Here is a 25,730-nt window from a genome sequence, read left to right on the forward strand (position 1 = left end):
TGTATTTTGAAGACGACGTTGACCGCTACGCTATCCTTCCTGCCGATGCACCACATTCATCTGGGAAATGAATGCTCAGAGAACATTTTCCTTTACGGACACTGGAGCTCAAATCCTCCGTGCTCTGATTACTGTGTAAGCTTTCAAACCGCTCAGCAGGATTTTAAAACGTAAGGAAAAGTTTTAGATGCTTTAAAAAGGAAGTAGTGAATATTTGTAAACTACAGCCAAACATATAAAACAATATTTCTTTAGTTCTAGCTAGAAAAGTAATTCTATCACCTCACAGTTCAGTTTCAGCTACATTCAGGTCTAGGAATCTCCACATTCTTATGTAATGCCTTAAAGCAGCAATAGACGTTAAACAACAAAATTAAAGTTTATCAAAAAAGTCTTAAAAATAAAAATAAAAATGATTTGGTTTCTGTATCCTGCATGTTCAGTGTATGTAACCTGACCAGGGTCCCTTACACCTGCTGCTACAGTTTGGGGATTTTTGGCAGTTGCTTCAAGAGAGGTTTTGTTTGTTTAGGAAAAGCAATAATTCGCTCTAGTTCAAGTTTGTCTGCAGCACCCCGGCAGCTGCCTCCACACTTACTGCTCAGCAAGTTGTGACTTTCCAGCTCTAGGCTAAAACGGAATATTTAATGCTCTGGAGGAGACTTCTCATCTCATCAGTTATGCATAGAGCTTCCTGCGCTGGGTAATTAAAGCTCTTTCTGTCCATCATTTTCTACGTATCACTGCCGTTAGTCTCTTTAAAGAAAAGCTACCCTGCCAGGTTCTTTGGTTAAATTTCCTCAGCTCTCCCTGCGGGGCCAGGCCGCCTTCCCGCAGCACGTGGCCGGGGAGGGATGGTGCTGTGGCAGAGTCCGGCGGCTGCGCCCGTCCCTCTCCCGCCGCGGCAGCGGAGCTGTGCATCGTTACCAGAGAGACGAGGGACGCTCGGCTTGCTATTCGCAGGCAAAGTAATCCTTGAGCGGGGAAAAGAGGTGCCGGATGACGGGGACGCTCCACGATCTCCCCAGCAGCTTCTGGCGAGCCCCGCGGCCGATGTTGGAGACGTCCGTGTAGTGGAGGGGGAAGCCGAAGATCCTGCGGAGCAGAGGCAGAGGAGCGGGGCGTGAGGCTCGGCGGCTGCCCCGCTCCCCCGGCGCCCACCGGCCGCGGCCAGGACGCGGCGTCCCTCGAGCCCCAGCCCGTTTCACGGTCTCGCTCGGCAGAAGCATCTCACGGCTAACAGCCAGCGCTCCCCGCCAGCTCTCCGATTTTCTTGCCCAGAGCAGCGGTGCGCACGTATCGCTTTCCACCCCGCGCCCCGAGAGCACTCGGCAAAGGTGACGCGGTTGCTCCTGCTCTGCCCAGAGCCCGCGGCAGGCTCGCCCCAGGACAGCGGCAGGCTACGGCAGAGGGGAGCCCACATCCCCCACCGCCCCGCGCCGCGGACGCGGGTAGCCTGGCACATCATCCCGCACGGATCCGCGCAAGCTCGTCTGCCCCCCGCGACTTAACCCCTCTGCGGACAGGGACCGAGTGCCCAGAGCCAGCTGTGGGCTCGGGATGCGACCCGTCCGGCGGAGTCAAGCCAGGAACGAAGGAGCCCCGCGCTGCACCTGCCGGCCCGTGGAAATCTGTACGTGGCAAGAACGTGCACCTGCCTCCCGCCCCAGACATGCCTGCGGGCAGAGAACGGCGAGCTGCCCCGGCTCCGGGAGCTCACAGCACCAATGGGTTTACAGACACTGAGGGCAGCCAAAATTAACCTCCAGCAATGCTAAAATTTTCTATTCCAGTCTGAGGGCAGCCAAAATTAACCTCCAGCAATGCTAAAATTTTCTATTCCAGTCTGAGGGCAGCCAAAATCAACCTCCAGCAATGCTAAAATTTTCTATTCCAGTCTGAGGGCAGCCAAAATCAACCTCCAGCAATGCTAAAATTTTCTATTCCGGCTCTGGAGTCCACTAAGCTGCTAAGTTGCGCTGATATACACTGTACTGAAACACTGGTGCCCCTGGGTGAGCTGAAAGATGGACAAGAGGTGTTGATGTACACCCTGATAAGCTGACAGGACAGCAGCAGCCCTGGGCGGTCGCTGTCATCTCAGGTTTTGAGTCTTACTGAAATTCAGAGACAATTTCTGATAGCCAGGACACGGTATGGGGTCCTTGTCTTACCAGAGCGCCCTGGCGTGGAGCCCATCAGGTGAAACACAGCAAGCGTGCCGTGCTTTCCTGAAGCGTACAGCGATGCGTTCATCTGACCGATGCCTCTCCTCCAGCCACCACAGCTTTCCTACCAAAATACCCGTCACCTCCGCAGAGTGCCTGCCTCGAAGGCTGGAGCAGAAGCACCAAATACCGGAGCATCGCTGCTCCAGGCAGTTGTCGGAGGGAGCGAAAGCGCTGCCGCCCTGTGGGCTGCAGCAGGGTCCCAGCCCACCTCCACCAGCACACCCAGCAGCCGATGCTCCTGGAACACACCCCAGCAGAGCTCAGATTTCCCAGTTAAAGGGAGACGCTGGCAGGGATTAAGACCCCGGCACGCTGGCTCCATTTTAAAATTGGATTAGGAAAATAAAAAGCCAAACAGAAGAGCCACCAATAATCTCTCAGCCGGGAATCAGCACTAGCACTGAATACTGGGGAGTAAAAAGCTAACGCTTAGTATCTAAAGACAATAGAAAATTCCTCCTCCCAGCTCCACGCGTCAGGTCCTCATGCAGCCTCTCTGGCTTGGCCGAGGTCAAGAGATCACTCTCCCAGGACCCGCCAAGCTGGGAGAGGTCGTTTGCCATAAACTCACAGCTCCTGCCCGCTCCAGCGCATGCCAGACCAGAGCAGCTCCTCCCAGGGCTGGCGCAGGAGCCCTGTTCCCTGCGGCAGCTCCTTCCTCAGGCGCCCAGAGAGGCAATGAGCTTCAGGAGTCTCCTGCGGGAAGGGCTCTCCGCTCCCCAGCACGGTCAGAGCCCTGCACAGCCCGAACAGCATCGCCGTCCTCGAACAGCATCGCCGTCCTCGCTCCTCAGCCGCTAACGGGGCCGGGCAGCGCCAGCCCACCCTCCCCAGCGCCCTCGGTAGCTTTTCCTGGTAGCGCTTTCGGAGGAGCCCTGCGCCCGTGCCATCCTGCCTGCCCCTGCTCAGCAAGGCACCTCTGCAAGCATCGCCCCGGGCCGTTTCGTGGAGACAGCTCTGAGTCACCGCACAACCAGATGAAAAGTTCAAGTGCCATTTCAACGGCATGACACGACAAAGGCTCGGTAATTGCTATTTCACTTTCAAATACCTACATGCCTCTAGCTCAGCTTTAATTAGTTTTAGCTCCCAACAAATACCGGTAATTTAAATATAAACAAGCAAAAATATTTAAAACCAGTCTGTGTTTACTGGCTGAGGCTTTTGCTGTGTGAAAACTCCAGTTTTTGTTGCTAGAAGTATGATTTGGTGTGCAGGACCGCTAGTAACTGGATTTTCCTCTATCCCAAGTCCCCCTGTTGTGTTTTGCCGTGAATTTGGGGTGCTACGAGGTGTGAAGGAAGTTTGGAGGAGCGCAGTCATGCTTTGCCACAGCAGCGGCAGCCGCCTGCCGTAGCGTGATCTTCCCTGCGCTGCTGCACCGGGCTGAGCGGCCCCGGCCAAGGCGGCTGCTCGGGTTCATCGCCAGCAAACGCCTGCACGGCACTGCCTGGGGCGTGGGGCTGCCATAGGGCACCCCCACATCAGCCTGGGTCTTAATCAAAGGCTGGTGCGTGTGTGTTCAAAAAACGGGCAGAGGTGGCACTTTGGGACACGGTTTAGTAGGCATGGGGGTGTTGGGTTGATGGTTGGACTGATGATCTTAGAGATCCTTTCCAACCTTAATGATTCCTGGTTTTACTTTCATTAAAAACTAATCCATCCACCAAGCCAGGAAACATGAAATTAATTATTACTCTACCCTTAATTGGTTTAGTGGTGGACTTGGCAGTGTTAGGTCAATGGTTGGACTGGGTGATCTTAAAGGTCTTTTCCAACCTCAGTGATTCTATGTGCGCATCCCCACGCTGGACACACCACGCAGCACCCTGCGCAAGCCCTATCACTCTTCCCTCCACAGGCTTCAGCTCCGGGGGCAGAGGACGCTGCTACGCTTTTCCCCACAGTCTCATCATTGCTCATTAGCAAGCGCATTATCACGTGCACATCACCGCAGGGAAACTGCTCCGTACGGGAGCTGCAGCCCTTCGGCTGCCAGGAGCTGGGCTTATAGGGACCAAGGAGGAAAGAACCACCACACAAGTACCCCGAAACAAACCAAAACTACAGCGAGAGGTTCAAAACGACAGCAATGGATTACCTGTTCATCCCTGGAAGGTTGCCCCAGAAATAGCGTGCTCGGTGGGCAGCTGATATCTTGATAGCATCGATCATAACCGGGTTACACTGCAAGCCACGAGAAGGGGAAAAACAAAAGTTAGAGGAGGCGTGGGCTCAGCCTTCTCCTGCACGGGAAGCCCTTTTCCACTGCGCTGCAGGGACTTAAACGTCTTCAGCAAATGCTCCTAAGGATGCAGCCCCAACAAACCCTTGCTCCGCACCAGAGCGCGGTCCGGTCGGCCACGTGGGCTCCCACGGCCAGCAGCTAACGAAAACCACAGCATGCTTCAGTGCTGCTTTCTCTGGGCCAGGATCAGGACCAGCAGCCTCCAACGGGGCTTTTACACACACGGGTTCCTGCTGACCCACAGCCCGTCTTGGCTACCACAGAGTTAAAAATCCTTTCCAGTCCCTGACCTCTCTCTCCCTAGAAATAACAGGCATTGCTCTGAACAGATGCTTTCTGCAAGGCTGGCAAAAACCCTCCCCCAGAGAACCAGCGCTCGGGGTTAACCTGCTGAAAGCCAGAGGGGATCCAGAGCCACGACTAAAGAGCCGATTCCTGGCACGTGCTTCAGGCAGGGGGTTTCCAGCACCGGGGCCATACGAAACCACAGCCAAACCCTCACAGCCTCGGCACGCCTTGCACCGCCCAGCCAGTGTCTCCTGCTCAGACGCCTCTCCCGAAGCCAGCGGCAATCCCTACCTCCAGAAACCGAGAAATGTCCCTCTTGTCGTTGACCCTCATGGCCACCACATTCTCAAACATCCAGAAGAAGGGGCGCTCCTCTCCCGCCTTGGGACGGGCGTAGTTGAGCAGGTGGTAGAATTCGAAGAACAGCCTCCCGGTTCCTTCTACAAGGGAGAACGCCGGAGCGGCAGGTTGGGACCAGCTGCGGCGCGGAGGGCACCGGCATAGGGGGTCCTGGCTGCCCTCCCCACCGCGCCTGGCACGGAGACAGCCTGCGCTTTGCAGGTGCCACCCCACGGTCTGCAGCTCAGAGGGGAGCCACCACCAACGCAGACTGGGGCTGAACCACTTCCCGGGACTTTCAAGGTGGCTCCACACCCCAGGAACGCCCCGAGGGCACCCAGCCCTGCAGAGGCAAAGCAGCCTTACCATACAGCCCCTTCCTGGCTGGATTGACAAGGGAGAGGTCGTTACAGGGGCTTCCGCCGATCACCAGGTCAAAGGGACCCCACTCCTCGATCTAGAGCGAACGGACAGACCCAGTCAGGAGATGCCGCGTACGCCGGTCTCTCCTCCCTGGCAGGACAGGGGGCAAAGCCCGTCCCAGGGCTGGTGGGGTGAGACCCACGCGGCCGTGGCGCCACGTTCCCCAGCCCTCCCGCAGAAGCGGTGCTCACGTTTCTCTTGGTTATGTTCCTGACGTCGTGCACGTAGGTGATGTTGCCCTCGTGCCGCATAGTGCCCACAGCAATTGGGTCTTCGCAAATCTCCGAGGCGATGTACTTCTCCACTTGGATGCCCAAGTCCTTCAGCACCAGGTACCCTGCCAAGGGACAGAGGTCTGAGGTTGCACCGCTCTCTTTAGTCTCCTGGTCTCCTTCGTCAGCACAGAAGCTCGATGTGGTCACTCTTGCATGTCCTAGGTGGGTGCAGTCACACAGGACTTCTGGATGAGCAAACTATTTCTCGACCCGCTCCGCCAAGCAGGTTTGCTCCCAGAAAGCAGAAATCCAGAGCTGAGTGAACCGAGTCAAACCAGTTGCCCTCAGGCACTTCACCAGAGGCCAGGTTACCAGCACTCCCACAGCTCTTGCTTCTCAGTGAAACCAGCCACCCGAGACAGCACTCGGTGCAGCAGAAACCTCTGTGAGCAGAATTCCTGTGCCCTCCCTGCATCCATCCCTCCTCCACAGCCCTGTCCAGCAGGAAGGGGAGCCCCTGCCCTCATCCCCTTCTGATGGGGATCCCCCTGCCCTCATCCCCTTCTGATGGGCATCCCCCTGCCCTCATCCCCTTGATGGGGATCCCCCTGCCCTCATCCCCTTCTGATGGGGATCCCCCTACCCTCATTCCCTTGATGGGGATCCCCCTGCCCTCATCCCCTTCTGATGGGCATCCCCCTGCCCTCATCCCCTTGATCCCACCAAACTTTCAGAGACCATGAGGCCATGAAAACTTCATCCCTGACATTCAGTGCAAGCCGCCAGGACGGTGCTCTTCCAGAGCCTCACCTGTTGCTATGCCATCAAATAAAGAGAGCACTCGAATAGGTCTCCTCTTTGCTGGTGGAACCGTGGGGTAGATTTTGGGTGCAGCCTGCAATGGAAGGACAGCAATGAAGCCCCAGCTCTAGGCAGTGCTGTGATGCTCTATGAGGCCAAATTTTGGCCTTACAGGCATTGCCTCCACCTTCAGGGGAGCGTCTGCGGGGCCAAGAGCCCAGCACCCTTGGAGAGAGTGGATGAGCGAGACCAAGGCAGAGGGACGAGGAATTTTGAGCTGTTTGCCCTGCCCTCTGCAGCCCTCTCCCCCAAAGCCCAGCGCGCTGGGCTCGCCTGCCCGCGGCCCTTACGTATTCCTGTCCTTTGTCACTGGTGAAGAAGTCCTGCAGGCGGGTGTTCCAGTCCTGCCGGCGCTGCAGCACCCCGTAGCTCCTCTGGGGCTGGCACATGTAGCAGTTCCAGGGCTCCTGCTCTTTTGCCTTGGCCGATGTCCCTCGCCCCACCAGCACCTCCAGGCACTCCACACAGAAGCACCTGCCCAAACAACACCTCATGCCTGTCACCTCCAGAAACCCCTCTGGGTCACCCCAGCCTCTCCTGGAGTCTCCCCTGCCGTGCACCGGAGCCCCCACCCCATTTTGTAGGATGTTTTTCCATGCACTATCCTGGATTTTTAAGGCTGCTAACACAAGCTGGTGACCTGAATCATAGAATTGTTTAGATTGGAAAAGACCTTTAAGATCATCCAGTCCAACCATTAACCTAACATTATCGAGTCCACGCTAAACCAATCAAGGGTAGACTGGACTGAACCATGTCCCAGAGTGCCACGTCTGCCCGTTTTTTGAACACTTCCAGCAGCCTGTTCCAATGCTTGACTACCCTTTCCGTGAAGAAATTTTTCCTAATATCCAATCTAAACCTGCCCTGGCGCAGCTTGAGCCCATTTCCTCTTGACCTGGGCACAGGTAAACTCGTGCCATCCTCCCCAGGGCTTATTCAGGTGCAGAGTGGCTCAGCGGGGACGGGTAGGCTGTGCTGGGACGTGCGGCGTGGCAGCCAGCTGGGCACCAGCGCAGCACCTGCCCAGGCTCACACCCGACCCCACTTCCCTGCGGCTCCCCGGGAGCTCTGCTGCCAGCTCAGCCGGACGAGCAGAGACGGGGCCCACCTGCAGCAGCTGGCGTTGCTGCAGAGCAGCAGCTCCTTGCCTTCGCAGCAGACGGTGCAGTAGGACTGGTAGCCGTCTTCGTCGTACATGTAGAAGAGCTCCAGGAATCTATCCTAGCGGAAGGACAGCCGGGAAGAGAGAAGGACAGAGGATCAGGATCCACGCTCAGAGCGTGAACAGAGAATGCAGCTTTGCTCCATCCCTGGTGCATGCTGAGAGCTCGGAGAAGCGCATCCTCGGTGCTTCAGGTGGAGAGAACGTGCTGAGGAACAGTCCCATGGTGGACACAGCATGGCCAGGAGCCGGCGATCACCCCTCCTGTCCCAGCTGCGCCGGCCGCAGCGGGGCTGGCCTCTGCGCCCCATCCTCCGGCCCCAGGCTCCCGCTCAGCCCTCGCAGGGCAGCACTTACCCTGCACGTCTGGCAGAGGCCCCCCTCGAACAGCGGGTGGAAGGTGGCCGGGTTTCTCCTCCCGCAGGACAAACAGCTGTCTGCGTGACAGAGAGAGCTCTGCTCACCGCGGGGTAGGGAGCCCCGTGCAGGAGCGCAGACCCCGCACCTCTGCGGGCTGCAGAGGATGCAAACGGAGGCCCAGCAATCTGCAGTCACAGCGCTTTCCCCCTTTCTACGCGGTGCGGTCAAAAAGGGCCCCACGATCTTTGCCTAGTGCTGCCTGCAAGCACCCGCATCAGCCCCACACCTTTTCCCAAGAGACAGGGCAATCCATTACCTTCGAGACTCCCACTGTTGTTCGTAACTTCGGAAACCATTTGCTCTTTATAAAATGAAAAAAAAAAAGAGATTTATCATTCCTTATGTAATAAACTTTAAACGCACTCTACTTACAGATGCCTTATTTCTTTCATTGAAACTGCTACAGCTTTGCTGAGCGTGGCAAGCCATGGGCATACCATAAATTTTGGTGCAAAACCCACGTCCTTTCACTGCTGGAGATATTAGAGCTTGAGCTCAAAGTAGCAACACACAGATCATTTCCAAGCTGAGCAATTAATGGAGCCCAGCTTGTGGTGCCGTGTCTTGCACTTGGATTTGCTGGTGTCTTGTAAGGCACAAGCGAGCAACACGAGACCACAAAAGCTTTTGCCTTTGGAAACCAAGCTCATGGCGCCCAGGAAGAGCCGAGCCCTTTCCCAGAGAGCTTTCCCAGTGCTTTTCAGGATGCACGGCCCAGGCCATGCTCTCGCTGCCAGTTACCTCGGGTCTGGTCCTCTTCCACTCGCTGCTCCTTGCTGTTGTTGCAGGGGTTGGTCTTCAGCCTCTTGGTGGGGGGACATTGCTCGAGGGACAGCACCTCCTCCGTCCCGTTCCGCAGGGCCCCGTTCTCTGCAAGGCAAAGGCAAAGGCGGCTCCCTGGGGACGAGCCTCCAGCCCCGGGAGCATCCCAGGGCACTGGGGGACATCTCCTGCCGAGCCCTGCCAGGTCCCACCCCGGCCAAAAGCAGAGCCCTTCCTGACCACCCAGGCTCCCCACGCATGGCTCGAGGCTCAGCCCAGCCATTGCCCTCCAGGAGCAATGGCTTTGAGGGTGCTTTACTCTGGCTTTTTGCAATGCTGCTGTGGGGGACCGCGGTGAGGAGCGAGGAGCCCCAGGGCCACCTCGGGAGGGGGAGCAGGCTCAGCCAGGGCCGACCAGGACGAGAGGAAATGGGCTCAAGCTGCGCCAGGGGAGGTTTAGATTGGATATTAGGGAAAATTTCTTCATGGAAAGGGTAGTCAAGCATTGGAACAGGCTGCCCAGAGAGGTGGGGGAGTCCCCATCCCCGGAAGTGTTCAACAAACGGGCAGAGGTGGCACTGGGGACATGGTTCAGTCTAGTCTACCCTTGACTGGTTTAGTGTGGACTTGGTAATGTAGGTTAATGGTTGGACTGGATGATCTTAAAGGGCTTTTCCAACCTAAACGATTCTATGACCGCAGTGGCTGGGCCCCGGCAGCTGCTGCCCACGCCAGCCCCGTGCCCAGCTCATGCCACCACCTCACCTGAGGCTTTGGGCGGCCGCAGCCCCTTGAGACCCAAGGGTTTGAAGCCGGTGAGCGCCCAGTCGATCATGGGCTTCAGCTGCTCCTCCAGGGACTCCCCAGGGGCGGCCGCAAACGTCTTCCCCGACCGGCTCCGGGCAACCTGCCGAGAGGAGGGACGGCGTGGGCCAGGGCGACCGGAGCGGGTCCCTGGCCAGGGCGCAGCCCGGCTGCAGTGTGCATGGCCTGCACGCCTGCCAGGGCCGCCGTCCCAGGCCCCCTCCCCACCACGCACAGACAGGCGCAGGGCTCGGCGTTCCCCGGCACAGCGGCAGCTGCCGGATTCCCGCTCCGGGCGTGCCCTCGGCCACGCTCCTGCGCCCGTCTGTCCTCCACCAGCCCCAGTCTAGCTGGGAGCAGGGACAGCCCAGCCCCAGCTCTCGCCCAGACTCTGCTCCCCGCAAGCAACGGGAGGCAAAGAAGAGGCAGAAGAGGTGCCTGTGGGTTTGCAGCACCACAACCCAGAGCGTGAGGCATGCCCTGGATGGGGGTCAGACCCATGGGGTGCTCAGTGCCAGCCCCGACTGCAAAGGGCGTCCAGCACCAGCCCAAGACACCTCCCGCCAGCGTGACGCTGCCTTGCAACCGCGACGCTGCCGCGCGTCAGGGCCCCCGGAGCGAGCCTGGCCCCAGGGCTTTCTGGAGCAGCAAGAGCCTGGAGCAGCAGCGGTGACTCCTGAATCCCCCGGGATAAGCAGAGTTTGGCCCCATGGCTGCACTTGGAAATAGTCCCAGCAGAGAAAGGAGGGGTTTCCTACAGACATCTGTCCACATGGCCCCAGCAGACGGGGGAAATGATTCGTTCTGGAGCGTGGCAGGAGCTCCCTCGCTGCTCGCTCTCGAGGTGATTCACAGGCATTATCCAGAACCACCTCCAGGTGCAAAGCAGAGCAACGTGCAGGGGCAGAGCTGGGGAAGCCCCGGCCCCGGCCACCTCCCCGCACGCTGCCCGAGCTCTGCAGGCGCCCGGGCTGAGCAGACGCCCAGCTCCCCGGCCGGGGCATCTCCTCCTGCCCCAGCGAAGCGTTTCCTTCGCTGGCTCAGCTGCGTCAGCCACCCCGAGCACAGCCCGTCTCTCCCCGCACCCCACTGCCTCCCAGAGAGCCCGGCTGCTTCACTTGGCACCTTATCCACCCAACGCCAGCTCCGCTCCGCAGTTACCTCCAGGGCATGGTATATGGCTCGTCGGTAGGAGACCAGCTTATTAAACGTGGAAGAATTGAAATGCTGCCTAAAGGCCATCAGTCCCACCAGCTTGTCTGCAGAAACCTGGGGGAGAGCGACAAAAGCTTACCAGTGGGCACGGGCATGGCTTGCTTCGGCCGTGTCCCCCACGGCACCGCGCTCCCCGCGCCGCAGACCCAGCCCTGTGGCACAGCGGTGCCCAGCACGGCTCTCACACCGCAGCCGAGGGCGCTGGGCCGTGGCCGTGCCGCGCTGCCGGGGCTTTGTCTGGGCCGTGCAGCCGCGCGAGGAAGCCCGGGGTCAGCTTTGCAGAGAGCGACAAGCGGCAGAGGGAGGAGGGCAGAGGCGGCGGCATCGCACTCGCGACTTAGGACGGGTGTTTTGCACCCTCTGCTGGCACCGCACCTCTGCCGGCACAGCCGGCGCGGCACAGCCGACGCGGCACCCAGCACCCGGCACGGCACTTCCCTCCCTCCTGCCTGCAGCCCAGGGGAGGCGCGGGATGGCCGAGGGGTGATGGGGGTCTGGGGGGGCGTCCCTCCCCAGGCAGGGAGTGACAGGGGCAGCCCTAGAGACCAGGGCTTGGACAAAAACCTGCCAAGGGGCCGGGCAGGCGTCCCCGTTGCCGGACGCTGTCACCAACTACAGTGGCCTGTCATTAGTTATAGACGCTAGAGCCGCGAGAGCATGCCAGAGCCTGACTACGCTGGCCACCGGGGTCCCTGCCCGGGGAGGCTGCAGCTGGGCACGCACACAGCCCAGAGGCAGCCCCAGGAATGGGACAGACGGCAGAAATGTGCAGGGGAGGGGATTGCAGCCTGGGCGAAGCCGGGTGCAGGCAGGGGCAGGCAGCAGGCTTACCTCAGAGAACTTCCCGTCTCCGAACCACTGCACCCACCGCATGCCCGAGACAGCCTGGCGCTTGGCCGTGGCTCTGTAGGAGACGACGATCGCAGGCCACCAGGAGAAACCTTTGATCTTTCCCCAGACGAGCTCCCCAATTCCAAATTCCTTCCCATCCTGAAAGCAAAAGAGGACAACACAGATCAGCCAAAAGCACAAACTCCCCATTTCATCCGAGCAGCCGCACAGGAGAGCCCTGGAGCGTGGGGCAATGGCCACAGAGCACCCTGCGGGGAGCTGCTCCACCACGTGTCACTCACTGGAGCAAAGCCACACGAGTGGACCTCTGCGCAATGATCTACGAAAGCTGCACCCCACTCCCTCAAAAAAATGGCAGAACACATCCCCGGCAGCGCTGGCTCCCAGCCCTGCACCACGCAGGAGCTTGGCAGGACAGTCTGCACGTTGCCAGCCCCACGCCAAGCCCGGCACCTGGCACACACAGCGCGGTGCGTGCTCCGTCCTGCACAGCCCTCCCGGCACCGGCGCCCCGTGCATGCCCACTCCTGCCTGCCCTCCCGGGGTCTCTGCAAACACCGGGAAGCCTTTCCCTGCCCTCACACAAACCAGCAGCTAGGAAGCTCCGGCTGTCACAGAAGGGCTTGCAGCAGCCCCGGTGATGGGAATGGGCAAGGCAGGCGGGCAGCAGCTCCGGAGAGCGCAGATGGACTCTCCTGATCCCCTTGGCCACCGCAGCCACGTTTGCCTGGGAGATCTTGGCTCACCGCACGCTGCTGCCGAGCCACGAGGCACGGGCCTGGCCGAGGCACACGGGAAAGGCAGGGGATGCTACGTGTGCTGCCTGCCGCAGGGAGGATTTTGCACCAAGGTTGCTTCCTGGGCTCCCCGAGCAGACAAGGCTGCTCCTTGGCACAGGGAAGCCCCCTTGACGGGGCTCACAGCTCAGCTCGGCTGGCTGCACCCCAGGGAGGGGGCACCCATCCTCCTCTCGTTGCCACAGGGGAGAGCGGGAAACAGCAAAAACAGAGAGAAGAAAAAGAAGAGCTGGGAATTTTGGCACTGCCATGCCAAGGGCCTCCAACAGACACCCTGACGGGGGCCACACCGGCACGGTGCTGCGCCCAGGGAGGCACCTCGCGCAGGAGCAGAGTCACCTCCGCCTGCAGAGCGCTCCTTCCCAGCTTTGTTCTGCAATTAGGCACCTAATTATGCAGCAAGATGCAATTGCCCAACTCCTGCAAGTCTCAGGCCCTGCCCCGACGCCTGCAGGCACTGAATCACGCTCCTCTGCAGCTCCAGCAGCTTCGTTCCTCTCCAGCATCCCCCGACAGAAACATTTTCCGTGCACGCAACTGCCTGTCTCGGCGGGGCAGGGCACGGCTGCCAGCCCGGCGTGTGCCACGCACGCGTCTCTCGGGGGCCCTCGGAGGCTTTGCGGCCCCACGTGCGGTGCAGGCAGGGGCTCGGCGGGGCTGGTCCCCGCTCACGGTTGCCCGTCTGCAGCAAGGTGCCACCGCAGCAGCACCGGCCCCGCTGCCCGATGGATGGGGACAGCCCGGCACCATCCGCTCTGGACACACAGGGCAGGGCAGGCAGGGAAGAGGGAGGGAGGAGAAGCAGCAGTGAGGTTTGCAGAGGGTCCCCTCGCCTGCAGGCTTGGGACAAGCCAGGACGGTTTGTCCATCCGCACCGTCCCGGGCGCAGGATTGCAGTGCAGGAGCAGGGTTTGGCTCCTCCGTACCTGGTACTCCAGCGCTATCCCCGCGTCTCTGCTCTCCGGCTCCTCGGCCCCCAGCTCGGCGGAGCCGTTCTGGCCCTCCTGGGAGCTGCTGCCGGAGAGCGTGCTGCTGCTCCGGGATGAGTCCCGGGAGTCGTCCTCCGTCAGGTCGATGGTGGTCACAGGGATGGACGTGGCCGAGCGCCGCTTGGAGCTCTGCGTGGCAGAGGGAGCGGAGCGTGAGCGCGGCAGGAGAGGGGCCGGGGAGAGCAGACCTGCCCCACGCCGCCCCTCGGCCGGGGATCGGAGAGGGGGAGCCAGGGAGCGGGGGCACCACCGCAGCCGGGAACGGAGGGGAGGGCCCAGGACTGGGGCGTCTGAGGGAGAACTGCTCTGTTTTTACTTGCAAGACTCATGGAAAAGGGTGTACCACTTGCTCACTTCCCTTTTCCTCTCGCCAGTTCACCCCAGGGTGTTCAAAGCACCCAGATCACAGCAGGGGCAAGCAACAGCACACACCCTCCCGCTTCACAGGGGAAACTGAGGCACGGAGAGGCTGCAACATGTCTGAGGCCGCTCGGCCAGGGCACAGCAGAAGCGCAGAATCTCCAGAGCCGCAGGGAAGCCCCAGGGAAGTCCCGGCCCTGCACAGACCCTCACCCGCAGGGGAGCCGGCAGGTCCCTGAGAGTCTCCACGCTGTTTGTTTCCTTGATCTTCATCTCGTGCCGGGTCTGCCCCGCCTGGAAGATGAGGCGGACGGGGGGCTTCTGCCTGAGGCTGCTCTCCCAGCCGGCGCTGCCCCGGGGCCGCACCTGCAACCAGAACAGAGAGGTGCTGCGGCACGGCCGCCGTCCCCACGTACAGGGACAGGGACAGCCGGCGCTCCTCGGGGCTGGGCACCCGCGGCACCGGAGCCCTGGGGATGGGGGCACAGGGAAGGCGAGAGGAGCGCAGGCGGCTGCGGGGAGCACCTCGGGCTGAGCCCCTCGGTGCGGCCGTGCACTTCGCAGCATCTCTGCTGGGCTGCACGGCCATGCTCGGGAGCACCCATCGCTGCAGCCCCCAGCACCCTGCCCCTCTTACACCAGCTTGTGTTTCCAGCTGTCACGTGCACCCTCGACTACACCCTCCCATACACCCCCTCCTCGCAGCTACGGCCGCAGCGGTGCGACCGAGAGCAGCGGGAGCGACCGGGAGAGCCGCGGGCCCCGGCAAAGCAGCCGTCCCGGGCACGGCACCCTGCTCACGCACACATGGGTGCTCTCACAGAGGCGTGGGTGCGCTCCCTCCCACCGCCCAGCCCTGCAGAGGCACCCAGGGCAGCCTTTCCTCTGCGGTTTCAGCAGCCGCAGTTTACAAACAGTCTAAGCCAGGCATGTTTCCTGCATCCGGCATAACAGAGCTTCAAAATGAAATGAGATTTTGCAAGTGAAGAGCCCCTGAACCCGACGTAGTGGGAAAGCAGAATTTTCACCCCAGCTGGATTTATGGCTCTTTCTTTTGGAAGCTGCCTCGTCACAGGCAGATCTCCAACCTTGGGGTTTTTATTTCAAAGTCAAAACAATAAAGCCAGAAGGCAAAAATGCTTCCAGACCCTGGAGGTTTGTCAACCTAGTCAACAAAAGGAGGGGGGGCAAAAATGGGATCCAGCCCCAAAGCAGCTAAAAGCAGGCCACCCTGCGAGAGGGAGCCATGAGATGCTTCGGTCCATCAATACAGCCAAGATTTTTTTTAAAGAAAATATCAGTATAATAATTATTAGACTGCTGCAACACGTAGTGGGCATTGCTGCATCGCGCACCACACCCCCCCTGCTGCTGCTGACATAATGTAAATCAGGAATTTAAAAATGAAAACAAATATTATGCTTGTAAATGAATATTGCATCTGCCATTGGACCGTGCCCCCGGCACCGAGCACGAGAGCCGCCCCGGAGGGGAACAGGCGAGGGTCCCGGGCTCCAGACAGCCCACAAAGCCCCCGGGCAGCAGGGTCCTGGAGCAGCCTTGGCGAGCGCTTACCTCCTGCGCGCCGGCGAGATCGAGCGGCCAGGACAGGTCCTCCTTGGAGAGGTCTCCCTTGCTCACCCTCTTGCTGTTCTTCAGGGAGGGCAGCCCCAGGCCCCCAGCATCTGCGCAGGGACAAGGCAGAGCAGCCTCAGGCTCTGCGAGCCGCCCTGGCCGTGCCCCCGCACGCCGCCGCCTGCGACTGCTCCAGCAGCAAGGCGTGTTTTGAAGAGACCAAAACCTCCTCGCGGAGAAATGTGGCCGAGAGCGGAAGACAAGCGGTGTCCCCGAGGCTCCCCATCGCGGTACTGCTGACACCGGCAGTCCCAGGTCACCCACCTGCCCCCAAAACTGAGAGGGACTCTGCCAGCAAGTGTTGGGGACCTTCTTATGTACTTTTATGTTCCTGAAAGCTCAGAGGCGTAAGGAAACCAGGGGCCTGCTACTCAGGGCTTGTCACCAGTTCATTTAAAGCAGGACCTTGTGAACCCAAGAGCTGGGATTTGGGGACCACGACTGGAGCATCCCAGGAGCTGCGATGCAGCCCCTCAGGCCGGCGGCACTCCTCCGGTGGGTGGGGGCTGGCCGCCTCCCCCGCTCCCGGGGGTTAAACCGTCAAGGGGCAGAGCCAGCATCCCAGCGTGGCACCCGTTTCCACAACCACTTCTGCCGCCATGGCCTGGACGAGCCGCCGGAAAGCAGAAACACAGCGGAGTCACGGAGGGACCCCGGCCATGGCCGCGATGCTGCAGCCCCTGGCAAGCCCTCGGGACGGCGGCTGGGAGATCCCTGGCCCCGTGCATCCCTGTGCATCCCGGGCACGGCGCATCCCGGGCACGGCGCATCCCGGGCACGGCGCATCCCGACTCACCTGGAGCGCTGGGCTTCCCGTTCGCCTCCAGAACAAGGGCGGATGTGTCGTTAGCGGCATCGGTGCAGTCCCCGTTGATGAGGATCAGCTCTGCCCTGCAGTCCGCCTCATCCCGGTCGTGGCTCTTCTCTTTTTTCATGGTCGCCTGTGGAAGCCAGAGTGGAAAGGAAGTTTAGCCATGCAGAAAGCCCCAGGACAGGCAAAGCGGACAGCGTAAGCGCTTCAAGCCAGCCACAACTTCTCATGCCCTTAGCAGAGGGGTCTGACTGGAAATGCGTCTGGAGGGGTACCGGGAGCTAACGGGCGCCTGGACAAAACTTCCCCACAAACGTGGTGGCCCTGAAGATCCACCAGCTCCAGCGAACGGAGGCCCCAGCCACAACCCGCTTGTCCTTAGGGAAGCACAGGGGGGCTTTTCTCCAGGGCTGCGCAGCCCGGCCCCACCATCCATACGCCGTGGAGCGCTCCTGGGCTCGGTGCTGCCCAGCCCCGGCCGGCTCTGCCGGAGCGGTCCCGTCCGCGCCTCGAGACCCTGTCCGGAGGGGAGCTGCACTTCCCAGCCAGCCTGCAGAAACCAGGGGACATCCCACCCGCCGGGCACCCACCTGACTGTGCTCCGACCGCCCAGCACGCCCAGCAGCGGGTGGGCTGTTACAGCAGCAGCAGGACACGGCGGCCAGCTCGGCCAGCTCGCCATGGGGGGCAAAGTCCTGGCGCCTGCAGGGAGTTAAACTCCCCCAAAGGGAGAAAACTCCTCCTGCCCCCCTGCCTCAGCTCCCCGGGCCCAGGGCGAAGGGGCAGGGCAGGGGTCTGTGCCAGCAGCACTCACAGGCAGCAAGTGCCGGCAGCCCCCCACCCCGGGAGCTGCTGCTGGGCAGATAAAGCCCGGCCAGGTCCCCCCGGGAGAGGCAGGGCACGCCTGGCCCGCCCGCAGATGCCTCTGCCTTCCCTCGGGTGCCCTCCCTGGATCCCGTTTTCGGAAGCCGAAGCTCCCAGGCTCTCCCAGAAGCACCCAGGACTACGCTAACGAAGCTGCCTCATTGCTGGGCTATGGAGCTGTGCTGCAACTCGCCCCTTTGCCAGCACAGTCGTTTCAGCAGCACGTAACTCAGCTCAACGAGCTAAGAAGCAAGCAGGGCTTTACCCACCTAAGGCCCTGCTAGGAAGCAAAAGCAACCCCCCCAGCCCCAAAGAGACCCCGGGCACCAGCCCCACCGCCCCCTCCCCGGCACTCTCGCTCAGCATCGCCTCCAACTGCTTCCCTAACAATTGAGATTTCTGCTTTGAGATCATCTGTCAGCACCTCTGACAAACAAAGACCAGTCGGGATTTGATGTTTCGGATGCTGAGGGCAGCGTTAAAACCCTGGTAACATCCAAACACAAAGAAAAACAGGTGTCCGGCACCCACCTCCGCAGGCAGAGCCCCCGGGTGCACGTCCTGCCTCCCCCCACGGGCACGACTCCTCAACAAAGGGATGAGGAGGAGAGGAACGGCACCAGAGGGAGTCTAAAGCTGCACAAACCCCTACAGCTGTGTGCAGAAATCCCACTGCTGCAGCACATCTGCTCCCAGACCCGGCGAACAATTCCTGGGAGCTGCCCAGACTCGCTGGGCTGCCCCCGGCTGCCCCCGGCCTGGGCGGCCGGTCCCACGCGCCGGCTCCGGATGCTCTCGGATGCAGCAACACGGCCCGGTGCAGCACGGCCGGGTCAGCCCCTCCAGGGTCTGTCCCCCCTCCCCAGCCTGCGATGCTGCAGAACAGCAGCAAGTACAGCCAGCAGCGATGCTGCCACAAAAAAAATAGCAAATTTCACAAAAAAGTAGTGAGTCTCACTCAAGAATCTATACAGCGAGGTGTGAGAGGATACGCTGCTCTCTTAGCATGAGGGCGACCCAGAGGAGAGGCTGGGGACGGGGAGATGGGGCAGCGTGAGGCTGTTCAGATCCAGGGCAGACAGCAGCAGCGCACATTGCCCAGCCCTGCAAAACATCTGCACCCTCAAAACCCTGCCGGCACCTTTGGAGGACCTTTGCGTTCAGTCTTGTGTCAGGAGCCCGGTGGGGAGCCTCAGACGGGAGCCTGAGCCCAGGAGGTTCAAACTTGCACCTCAAAATGGCTTTTCCCTTCTCAGCCCCGGGGGCTGCCCAGCGCCCGGCACGGCCAGCCCGCAGCAGGTGATCGGGCGAGCGCGTCCCCGCCAGCCCCACACTGCGGAGGGGACACAGCGGCCGGCGCTCTCATCGCACCCCACGGTGAGGGCAGTGCTGCCAGTGCTCTGCGGCATGCCCAGCCAGGACCGAGTGCCCGATGTGCCAAGCTCAGCTTTGCCGAGCGCTCAGGGAACTCCGACAGCGCCTTCGCTCCAATTATAAACTGGGGAAAAAAAAAAAAAAAAAAAAAAAAAAAAAGAGTTCACTTTGGAAGCAACTGCTCCCTGGCAGAGCTGGAGACCCCCGCACCAGGGCTCCGCCGGTCCGTGGGTCCCGGCCGCGGGCACCAGCGTAAGCACGGGCGTTTCAGCTCACCGGGTGCCGGCAGCACCTGCAGCGTACGTGCAGGAGCGAGCAGTGCATACGCAGGAGCACACCCACTGCTTGCTCCCTGCGCTTCTCCAGCTGCATCCCCTGAGATCACTCGAGGACATCCCGTCACCATCCTCTGATACGCAAGCGGGAGAGGGAGCATCACACCATGACCCAAACCGCAAAGCCAGTTAAACTCTCGCTTTCCCAAAAACCTACACCGAGGCAGCGGGACTGCAGTACCCATCCCTTCTCCTGTTGCTGCTGCCTTTCGCGCCAAGCAATGAAGCCGCACGCTCGAGACCGTCCTGCCTGCTGAAGAGGGCCGGCCGGCCGGCGCCCCGCCAGCAGCCGAGGATCTCCCGCCGGAGCCACCGTCCTCGCAAGCCTCGCCACCTCCTGCTCGGGAGGAAGGCTCAGCCCTTTGTCCTCGCCTCCCCTCGCAGAAACGCACACCAACATGTGCACACAGGGCATTACGAAAATAATAAGAAACAGAGCACTCCCCTCACATGTGCTGTCTCATGGGAGGAGAAAAAACAGCACCGCAGTGTTTGCATTGCCTAATGCACGGCAAGCATACAGGCGTGTACTACAGCCCTACGCTTCGTGCAAGAACCCGCGAAGAGTAAAATAATGCAGAACTCCGGCTCCGATGCTCAAAGCTCCCCAAGAGACTGGCGCTAGCGGCAGCCCCGACACTGCCTGGTGACCAGGACGTGCCCTGCAGCGATACCCCACCGAGACAATGAACCCGCTGACTCCGGATCCCACCCTAGTTTTGCAATACCAGTTTCTTTAAGGTTTGCCAAACTGGTTGAAGACCATGCCACAGTATTAACTGCTTAGAGAGACTCGCCATCCCTGCCCAGCTGAGCTCGCCGGCTGCCCCGGAGCGTGCAGAGCGGGCAGGGCGGGCAGAGCGGCTGCGCTCACCTGCGAGGCGTCCCGGCCTCTGGACCCCGCTGCCCCAGGGGCCAGGCCTGCTCCCCCAGCCTGGCTCGCCTGGTTTCAGTTTTCCTTCTTGAGAAAACAGAGCGGCCCTTATCAGGTGCGGTTCCCCAGTAGGTGGAGAGATTGCAGGGGAGACAGCCGGACTTTGCCTCCAGACAGGGGCATGCATATCAAAAGGCTGGAGGGAAGCGCTTTACATGATGGCTGGGATGGCAGCCATCACCCAAGCCCTGTTTGAATAACAAAAAGAAATAAAGGACCCCGATGGCCGGGGCTCGCTCGAGGGGCTCGCTCGATGGCCGAGGGGCTCGCTCGATGGCCCTCGATGGCCGGGGCTCGCTCCCTCCAGCCCAGGGCTCTGGGCTATCCATCTATGGCGCACACAAATGGCCTTTAACTCTCCCCGAACCGAACATTTCCCTCTAATCCTGGCAAGAAAAAGAGTTGCTGGGTTGGCAGTTTAGTAAGAAAGGGAGCCCATTTTGGCAGATATGCTCATTAAGAAGGGCAGGCTCTCCCCTCCCCTGCCCGTTTCCTGTGCCTGGCCCCTCTCCGGCTCTCGCCGTGCTCCCGCGCTCCGGCACTTCCCTCCATTTTCCCCCTGTTTCCTCTCGGGTCCCCCCTGCCCCGCTCCGCTCCCCCGCCGGACCGCAGCAGCCCTTTGCGGCCACCCCCAGGCTCCAGCACGTCGCCCGCTGCCTTTCAGCAAAGCTCGGTTGAAAGAAAAGAAACAAAAAACAAACCGGCCCCTCCTCTCCCAGTGAAGACCAGGCCTGAGAAGTCTCCTGGGCAGCCACCATCACAGCCAGCCGCTGCTCCAGCCGCTCTAGGCTCTTTACCATGCTCATCTCGGTCACGTCGCGCTGAGACGAGCCACGCTGGCTCTGCCGAGCCCCCTGCCCAGGGACGGGCCCGGCGAGGCGCAGGCGGCCGGGTGGGTGCTGCCTGCGGGCAGGGCTGGGGGCTGCGGGGGCTCCGCCGTCGCGCAGGTGGGTCTGGCTCAGCGGTGGCAGGTCCTGCGTCCGGAGCCGTCACTGCTGCATCCTTCCCCTGCACCAGAGGACACAAAGCGATGACGGTGACACCTCGCTGTCCCCATCGCCCCCCCCAGCCTGGCCCCGTACGGCGGGGGCTCAAGCCTCCAGCCCCTCCCCACAGCCCCACAGCCGGGACGCCCTGGCTCCTTGCCCCCCATTTCGTTAGAAATCGGGAAAAAGGAGGCGGAGGCAGAAAAGGCAAGTGCTGCTGCAGGGGCAGCACGCCGGAGCCCCCTCGCCCCTTCTCCGGCCCCCTTCCCGAGGGAGGGGGGTGCAGCATCACCGAGAGCCCCCGGACCAGCGCTCGCCCCGGGCTCGCCCGCTGCTCCCCTCTCCCAAACTCCCGGGACTGGAGCCGGGGCCGCTCCCGAGGTGACTCCTCTCTCCGGTGCCCCCCCTCCCCTGCCGCTCCCCCCACCGGCGCTTGCCCCCGGGCCCGGGAGGAAGGCGCAGGGTGCCGGCGGGGCTGCCCCGGCCCCCCCCGCTGCCCCGGGCCGTACCTGCCGGCTGGGCCGGTGCCTGGCAGCCCAGCGCGCCCCGGCTCCGGCCGCCCCCTCCCCTCCGGCCCCAGCCCCGGGGAGGTTTCACGCCCGAGGCGCCGGCCGGGAGCCGCTTTCCTGCGAAGAGAGAAAAAGCAAAGATGCGCTGACAGATCCCTGCCCCGAGAACCGAAAACAAAGGTGTTCGGCCCCGGCAGCGCTGCCGCCGCATCCCGGGCTCCCGGAAGCCCCCCCCGACCCCCCTGCCTGGGGGCGGTGCTGCCCGGGGCCCGCCGAGCCACGGGCAGGGGAACCCCAGCCCCCCCCGACCCCTCCCCAAGCCCTCCCCGCCCCGAGGCCATCACTCGCCGTTTCACCGACGGCAACCCCGAGGCGCCGGGGCTTTGCCGTGCTCCCGGGCTCTGCCCCTGCCCCGCTCCCGCTGCCGGTCCCGGCACCGCCGGCAGCAGCCGGCCCGACCCCCGCCGTGACAGCCCCGGGACGCGCCCCCGGGCTGCGCGGCCTCCGCGGGGAAACCCCGAAACCTGCGACGGGACCGGAGGGGCGGGAGGGAGCCCGGCCCGGGCTGCGGGAGCACCGAGCCCCCCCCAAACCCGCCCCGGGGGGGCGAGCGCCGGCAACAAGTGGCGGCGGGGCCCGGCCGCCCCGAGCCCCCGGGGCGCAGCGCGGGGGCTCCCCGGGAGCGGGCGCGGGGCCGCCGGATCGGCCGGGGCCGGGGCGCTCCCCCCCCGCCGCCGCCGCCGCCGCGCTCCGGTGCGCCCGGTGCCGCGTCCCCGCCCGCCCCATTGTCCCCCGCCGCCGCCGCGCACAACAAAGCCGCCCACGAGGATGCGCCGCGGCTCCGGCCCCGGCCCCCCGGTCCCCCCGCTCCCTCCCGGGGCCCCCCGGGCCCCCCGGGCCCCGGCCCCGCGCTCACCTGCGCCGCGGCGGGACGCGCCGTCCAGCGAGGCCGCCCCGCCGCTCGCCGCCGCCCGCGCCCCGGCCGGCCCCCGACAGCCCCGCGCTCCGGTTACATGGCGCTTTAACCCTGCCCGTGCTGGGCAGCCCCTCCTCCTCCTCCTCCGCCGCCCCACGCCCGCCGCGCCGCACGGCGGGGGAGGGGAGGGGAGCGCGGGGTCCGCACTCCCCCCGGGCCCGCACCCCCCCGGGGCTCCGCATCCCCCCGGCCCCGCATCCCCCCACGGCGGCTCTGCACCCCCGCCGCCCCTGTACCCCTCCACGGCTCCGCATCGCCCGGGACTCCACACTGCCCAATGCCCCGCATCCCTCCGCCCTAGTGCCCCGCATCCCCTCCCGGGGCTCAGCATCCCCCTCCTGGGACTCAGCATCCCCCTCCCGGGGCTCAGCATCCCCCTCCCGGGGCTCAGCATCCCCTCCCGGGGCTCAGCATCCCCCTCCCGGGGCTCAGCATCCCCCTCCTGGGACTCAGCATCCCCCTCCCGGGGCTCAGCATCCCCCTCCCGGGGCTCAGCATCCCCTCCCGGGGCTCAGCATCCCCCTCCCGGGGCTCAGCATCCCCCTCCTGGGACTCAGCATCCCCTCCCGGGGCTCAGCATCCCCCTCCTGGGGCTCAGCATCCCCTCCCGGGGCTCAGCATCCCCCTCCCGGGGCTCAGCATCCCCCTCCTGGGACTCAGCATCCCCTCCTGGGGCTCAGCATCCCCCTCCTGGGGCTCAGCATCCCCTCCTGGGGCTCAGCATCCCCCGTCCCAGGGCTCAGCATCCCCTCCCGGGGCTCCACACCCCCCCAATGTCTCACATCCTCCCGGTTCTCCCTGGTGCCCGCCGGCGCCCCGGTACCCCCACCCCCCCAGTGCCCGGCATCCCCCAGGGCTGGGGATCCCCCCGGGGCTGGGGGTCCCCCCGGGGCTCGGCCCTCGGAGCCCCCCACAGCTCAGCCCCCGCTGCAGCGGAGCCCCCCGGGGCAGAAGGGGCACCCCGGGCCGGGCAGAGCCCTGGCCCCGCCGAGCCTCCCCTCTGCCCGGCAGCGCCGTGCCCCTGGCAGCGTGGGCAGGCAAAGCCCCCCCAAGTTTTACAGTCGGGTTGTGTTTGCTCTTTCCCGTCCAGAGGCGAGACACTTGCGAGGGCTGCGCTGGGGACGAGGAGCACGGCCTGTGCCTCTCCTGCCCGAGACAAAGCATCCCGAGTCCACGTGGGGTATAATCTTCTCTGCTCACTCGCTATTACTTCTAGAACCAGCAGAAAGCTATACCACGGTAGGAAGAAGGAATACGATGATCCTGGTGTGACAGAAGTAAGCTTTCAGGGCCAGGAGAAGCGAGTGAGTTAGCCAAAGTGCCTGAGCCCCGCGGGCAGCGCCCGCACCAGCCCACACGCCCGTGCAGCAGGTTCCCCCGAGCACCCCTCCATCCCTGCGAAACGCAAGCGCGAAAAACGTGGCTGCGCGTGCAAAAAAAGCCCCGCAAGTGAACAAGAGAAGGGGCCGAGAAATCTGGTCTGGATAAGCCTTCGGGAACCCTGGAGATTACAGTTCAAATAAACACGCGCCGCATAAAACTAAAGCTAATGTGCAACTCTGCCGAGTAGATTAAAACCAAGCAAATCGGGTTTACGCCTGTTTGTTTTTCCAAATTTGGGAAAGCAAAATGCTTTTGCGGGTTGTGCTCACGAGAGTTCCGAGGGCACTGCTAGGGTGGAATTAACCTTTGCTTCAAGCATCCATGGGCTCCTCTCCCTTTCTACGGAAACCTTCCTGCCTCTGTTGGCCCCGCTGACCTGCCATCAATCTCCCGCCCAGCTGAAACGCCCTCTTTCTCTCTCTGCCCCTCAGTTATCATTTAATTCGGGAGAGCGCGTCTGTGCGTACTATTCGTGAAAAGCCCTGGTACCAGACAAAGCAGCTCTGGGACGATGATGAGCAGAACCCTGACCCTTTTCCCTGTCTCTGCTACGCACAACCACGGAGAGATGCTGCAAGTTTATTTCTTAACAGTAAGAGAGTTTGTATGACATCTCACGGGGCAAAAAAAGGTACCTTTAAAGAGGATTTTATATTTAGGCTTCTGCCGGGCGTTTCTGGGACCCCGCGCCAGGCTCTCAGCCCTCCCTCCCCAACAAGGGCTCTGCCAGGCGGGTACCAGAGCGACCGCAGCACCGCTCCCCATCAGCCCTGAGGCTCTCCAGCACGGGCAAGCGGTGCGACACGGCCCTGGGACAAAGCTCCTCTGCTCCATCACCGGAGCGGCTGCAAGAAGCCGGGAAGCGTGGCCAGGCACGGGCTTACCTGTGCCGGGAGCAGGGGCTGGGAGAGCTGGGGGGTCCCTCCCCACCCCTGGGCGCAGGCTGCACGTCCTCCGCACGCCGTGCCGCAGCCGCGTCCCCCCCTGCGATGGAGTGACTCTCCCATCGGCAGCACAGCTGGGCTGCCCAACGCTTCCGCAAAAAATCATTCCAGCAAGAAGAGCCATTTTCACACCTGGCTGGCCTCCCTCGGCCAGCATTTCAAATCCGTGGAGCCGGTGACCGACCAGCTGAACGAGCCGCTGTCACCATCGCAACAGTCAGATGGGACTGGCCACATCCACTCTCATCAGAAGCGACACCTCGTCCTCATCTTCCACTGCGAGCGCTTCCCAGTGACCGTGCCAGCCCTTCCGCGCCTAACGCAGCACTCCCCGCCCTGCATCCTCCTCCTCGCCTAAGGCTGCTCAGCCGTTGCCTTCTCTGCAGTGTCCCCTGCTTCTGGCACCAGGCACAGCTCCTCCCCATCCACCTTATTCTCACACTTCAAATCTCTTCCTAAAATTCTCCTCCGCCAGCCTGGCCAGGCAAACCAACACCATTCCCTGCCCGGAGCTCTGCTCCGGCTCCGATCACAGGCTGCCTCTTGCTTTGCACCCAAGCGTTTGAGTCGGGACCTGCTCCATGTTTCATGAGCGGCGTGCCTGGAGATCCTAAACAAAGCAACTGAGCAAATACCTGTCGTTACCTACAGCCCTCAGCAGTGCAACCTTGTCATCTCTGGATCTCTGGGTCCCAGATTCCCAGGCCCCAGTAGAGGCTGAGTGTTTGCTTAGTCTTCTGGCAGGTAGGGAGAAGCACCAGCACCATTAAATCACCTCGGACAGTTGCGAGCTCCTCTAGCGACCCTGGGGCAGGGAGCAGGAGGAACTTTTCCTTTCACTGGAGCCAGCGGCGACGCTCCTGCTGAGATCAGGCTTCGGCGTTTCCCGTGTCGCCGTACGCACGGCACGCAGCACGGCCGCTCTTTCCCGGCCCGCAGTAACAACCGTTTTCACTGCCTGGCACGCTTCGCCGCAAGACCCCATCGGAGCACGTCCCACGGGATGTGTC

General features: G+C 62.3%; 1 protein-coding gene across 1 annotated transcript; it reads right to left on the bottom strand.

Annotated features, from left to right (window-relative positions):
* Positions 1-953: 953 nt before the first annotated feature.
* Positions 954-20,728, bottom strand: DNMT3B (DNA methyltransferase 3 beta). The gene is given in 20 exon segments (XM_075721021.1): positions 954-1,095; positions 4,333-4,418; positions 5,059-5,251; positions 5,253-5,277; positions 5,473-5,563; positions 5,721-5,866; positions 6,555-6,639; positions 6,896-7,079; positions 7,717-7,829; positions 8,128-8,207; positions 8,447-8,491; positions 8,932-9,060; positions 9,718-9,859; positions 10,918-11,025; positions 11,803-11,961; positions 13,547-13,738; positions 14,183-14,335; positions 15,545-15,654; positions 16,401-16,545; positions 20,624-20,728. Coding segments are annotated over 20 exon segments (2,433 nt in total).
* Positions 20,729-25,730: the final 5,002 nt, after the last annotated feature.

Source organism: Pelecanus crispus, chromosome 14 (assembly GCF_030463565.1).
Source record: "Pelecanus crispus isolate bPelCri1 chromosome 14, bPelCri1.pri, whole genome shotgun sequence".
In the NCBI taxonomy this organism is placed as follows: Eukaryota; Metazoa; Chordata; class Aves; order Pelecaniformes; family Pelecanidae; genus Pelecanus; species Pelecanus crispus.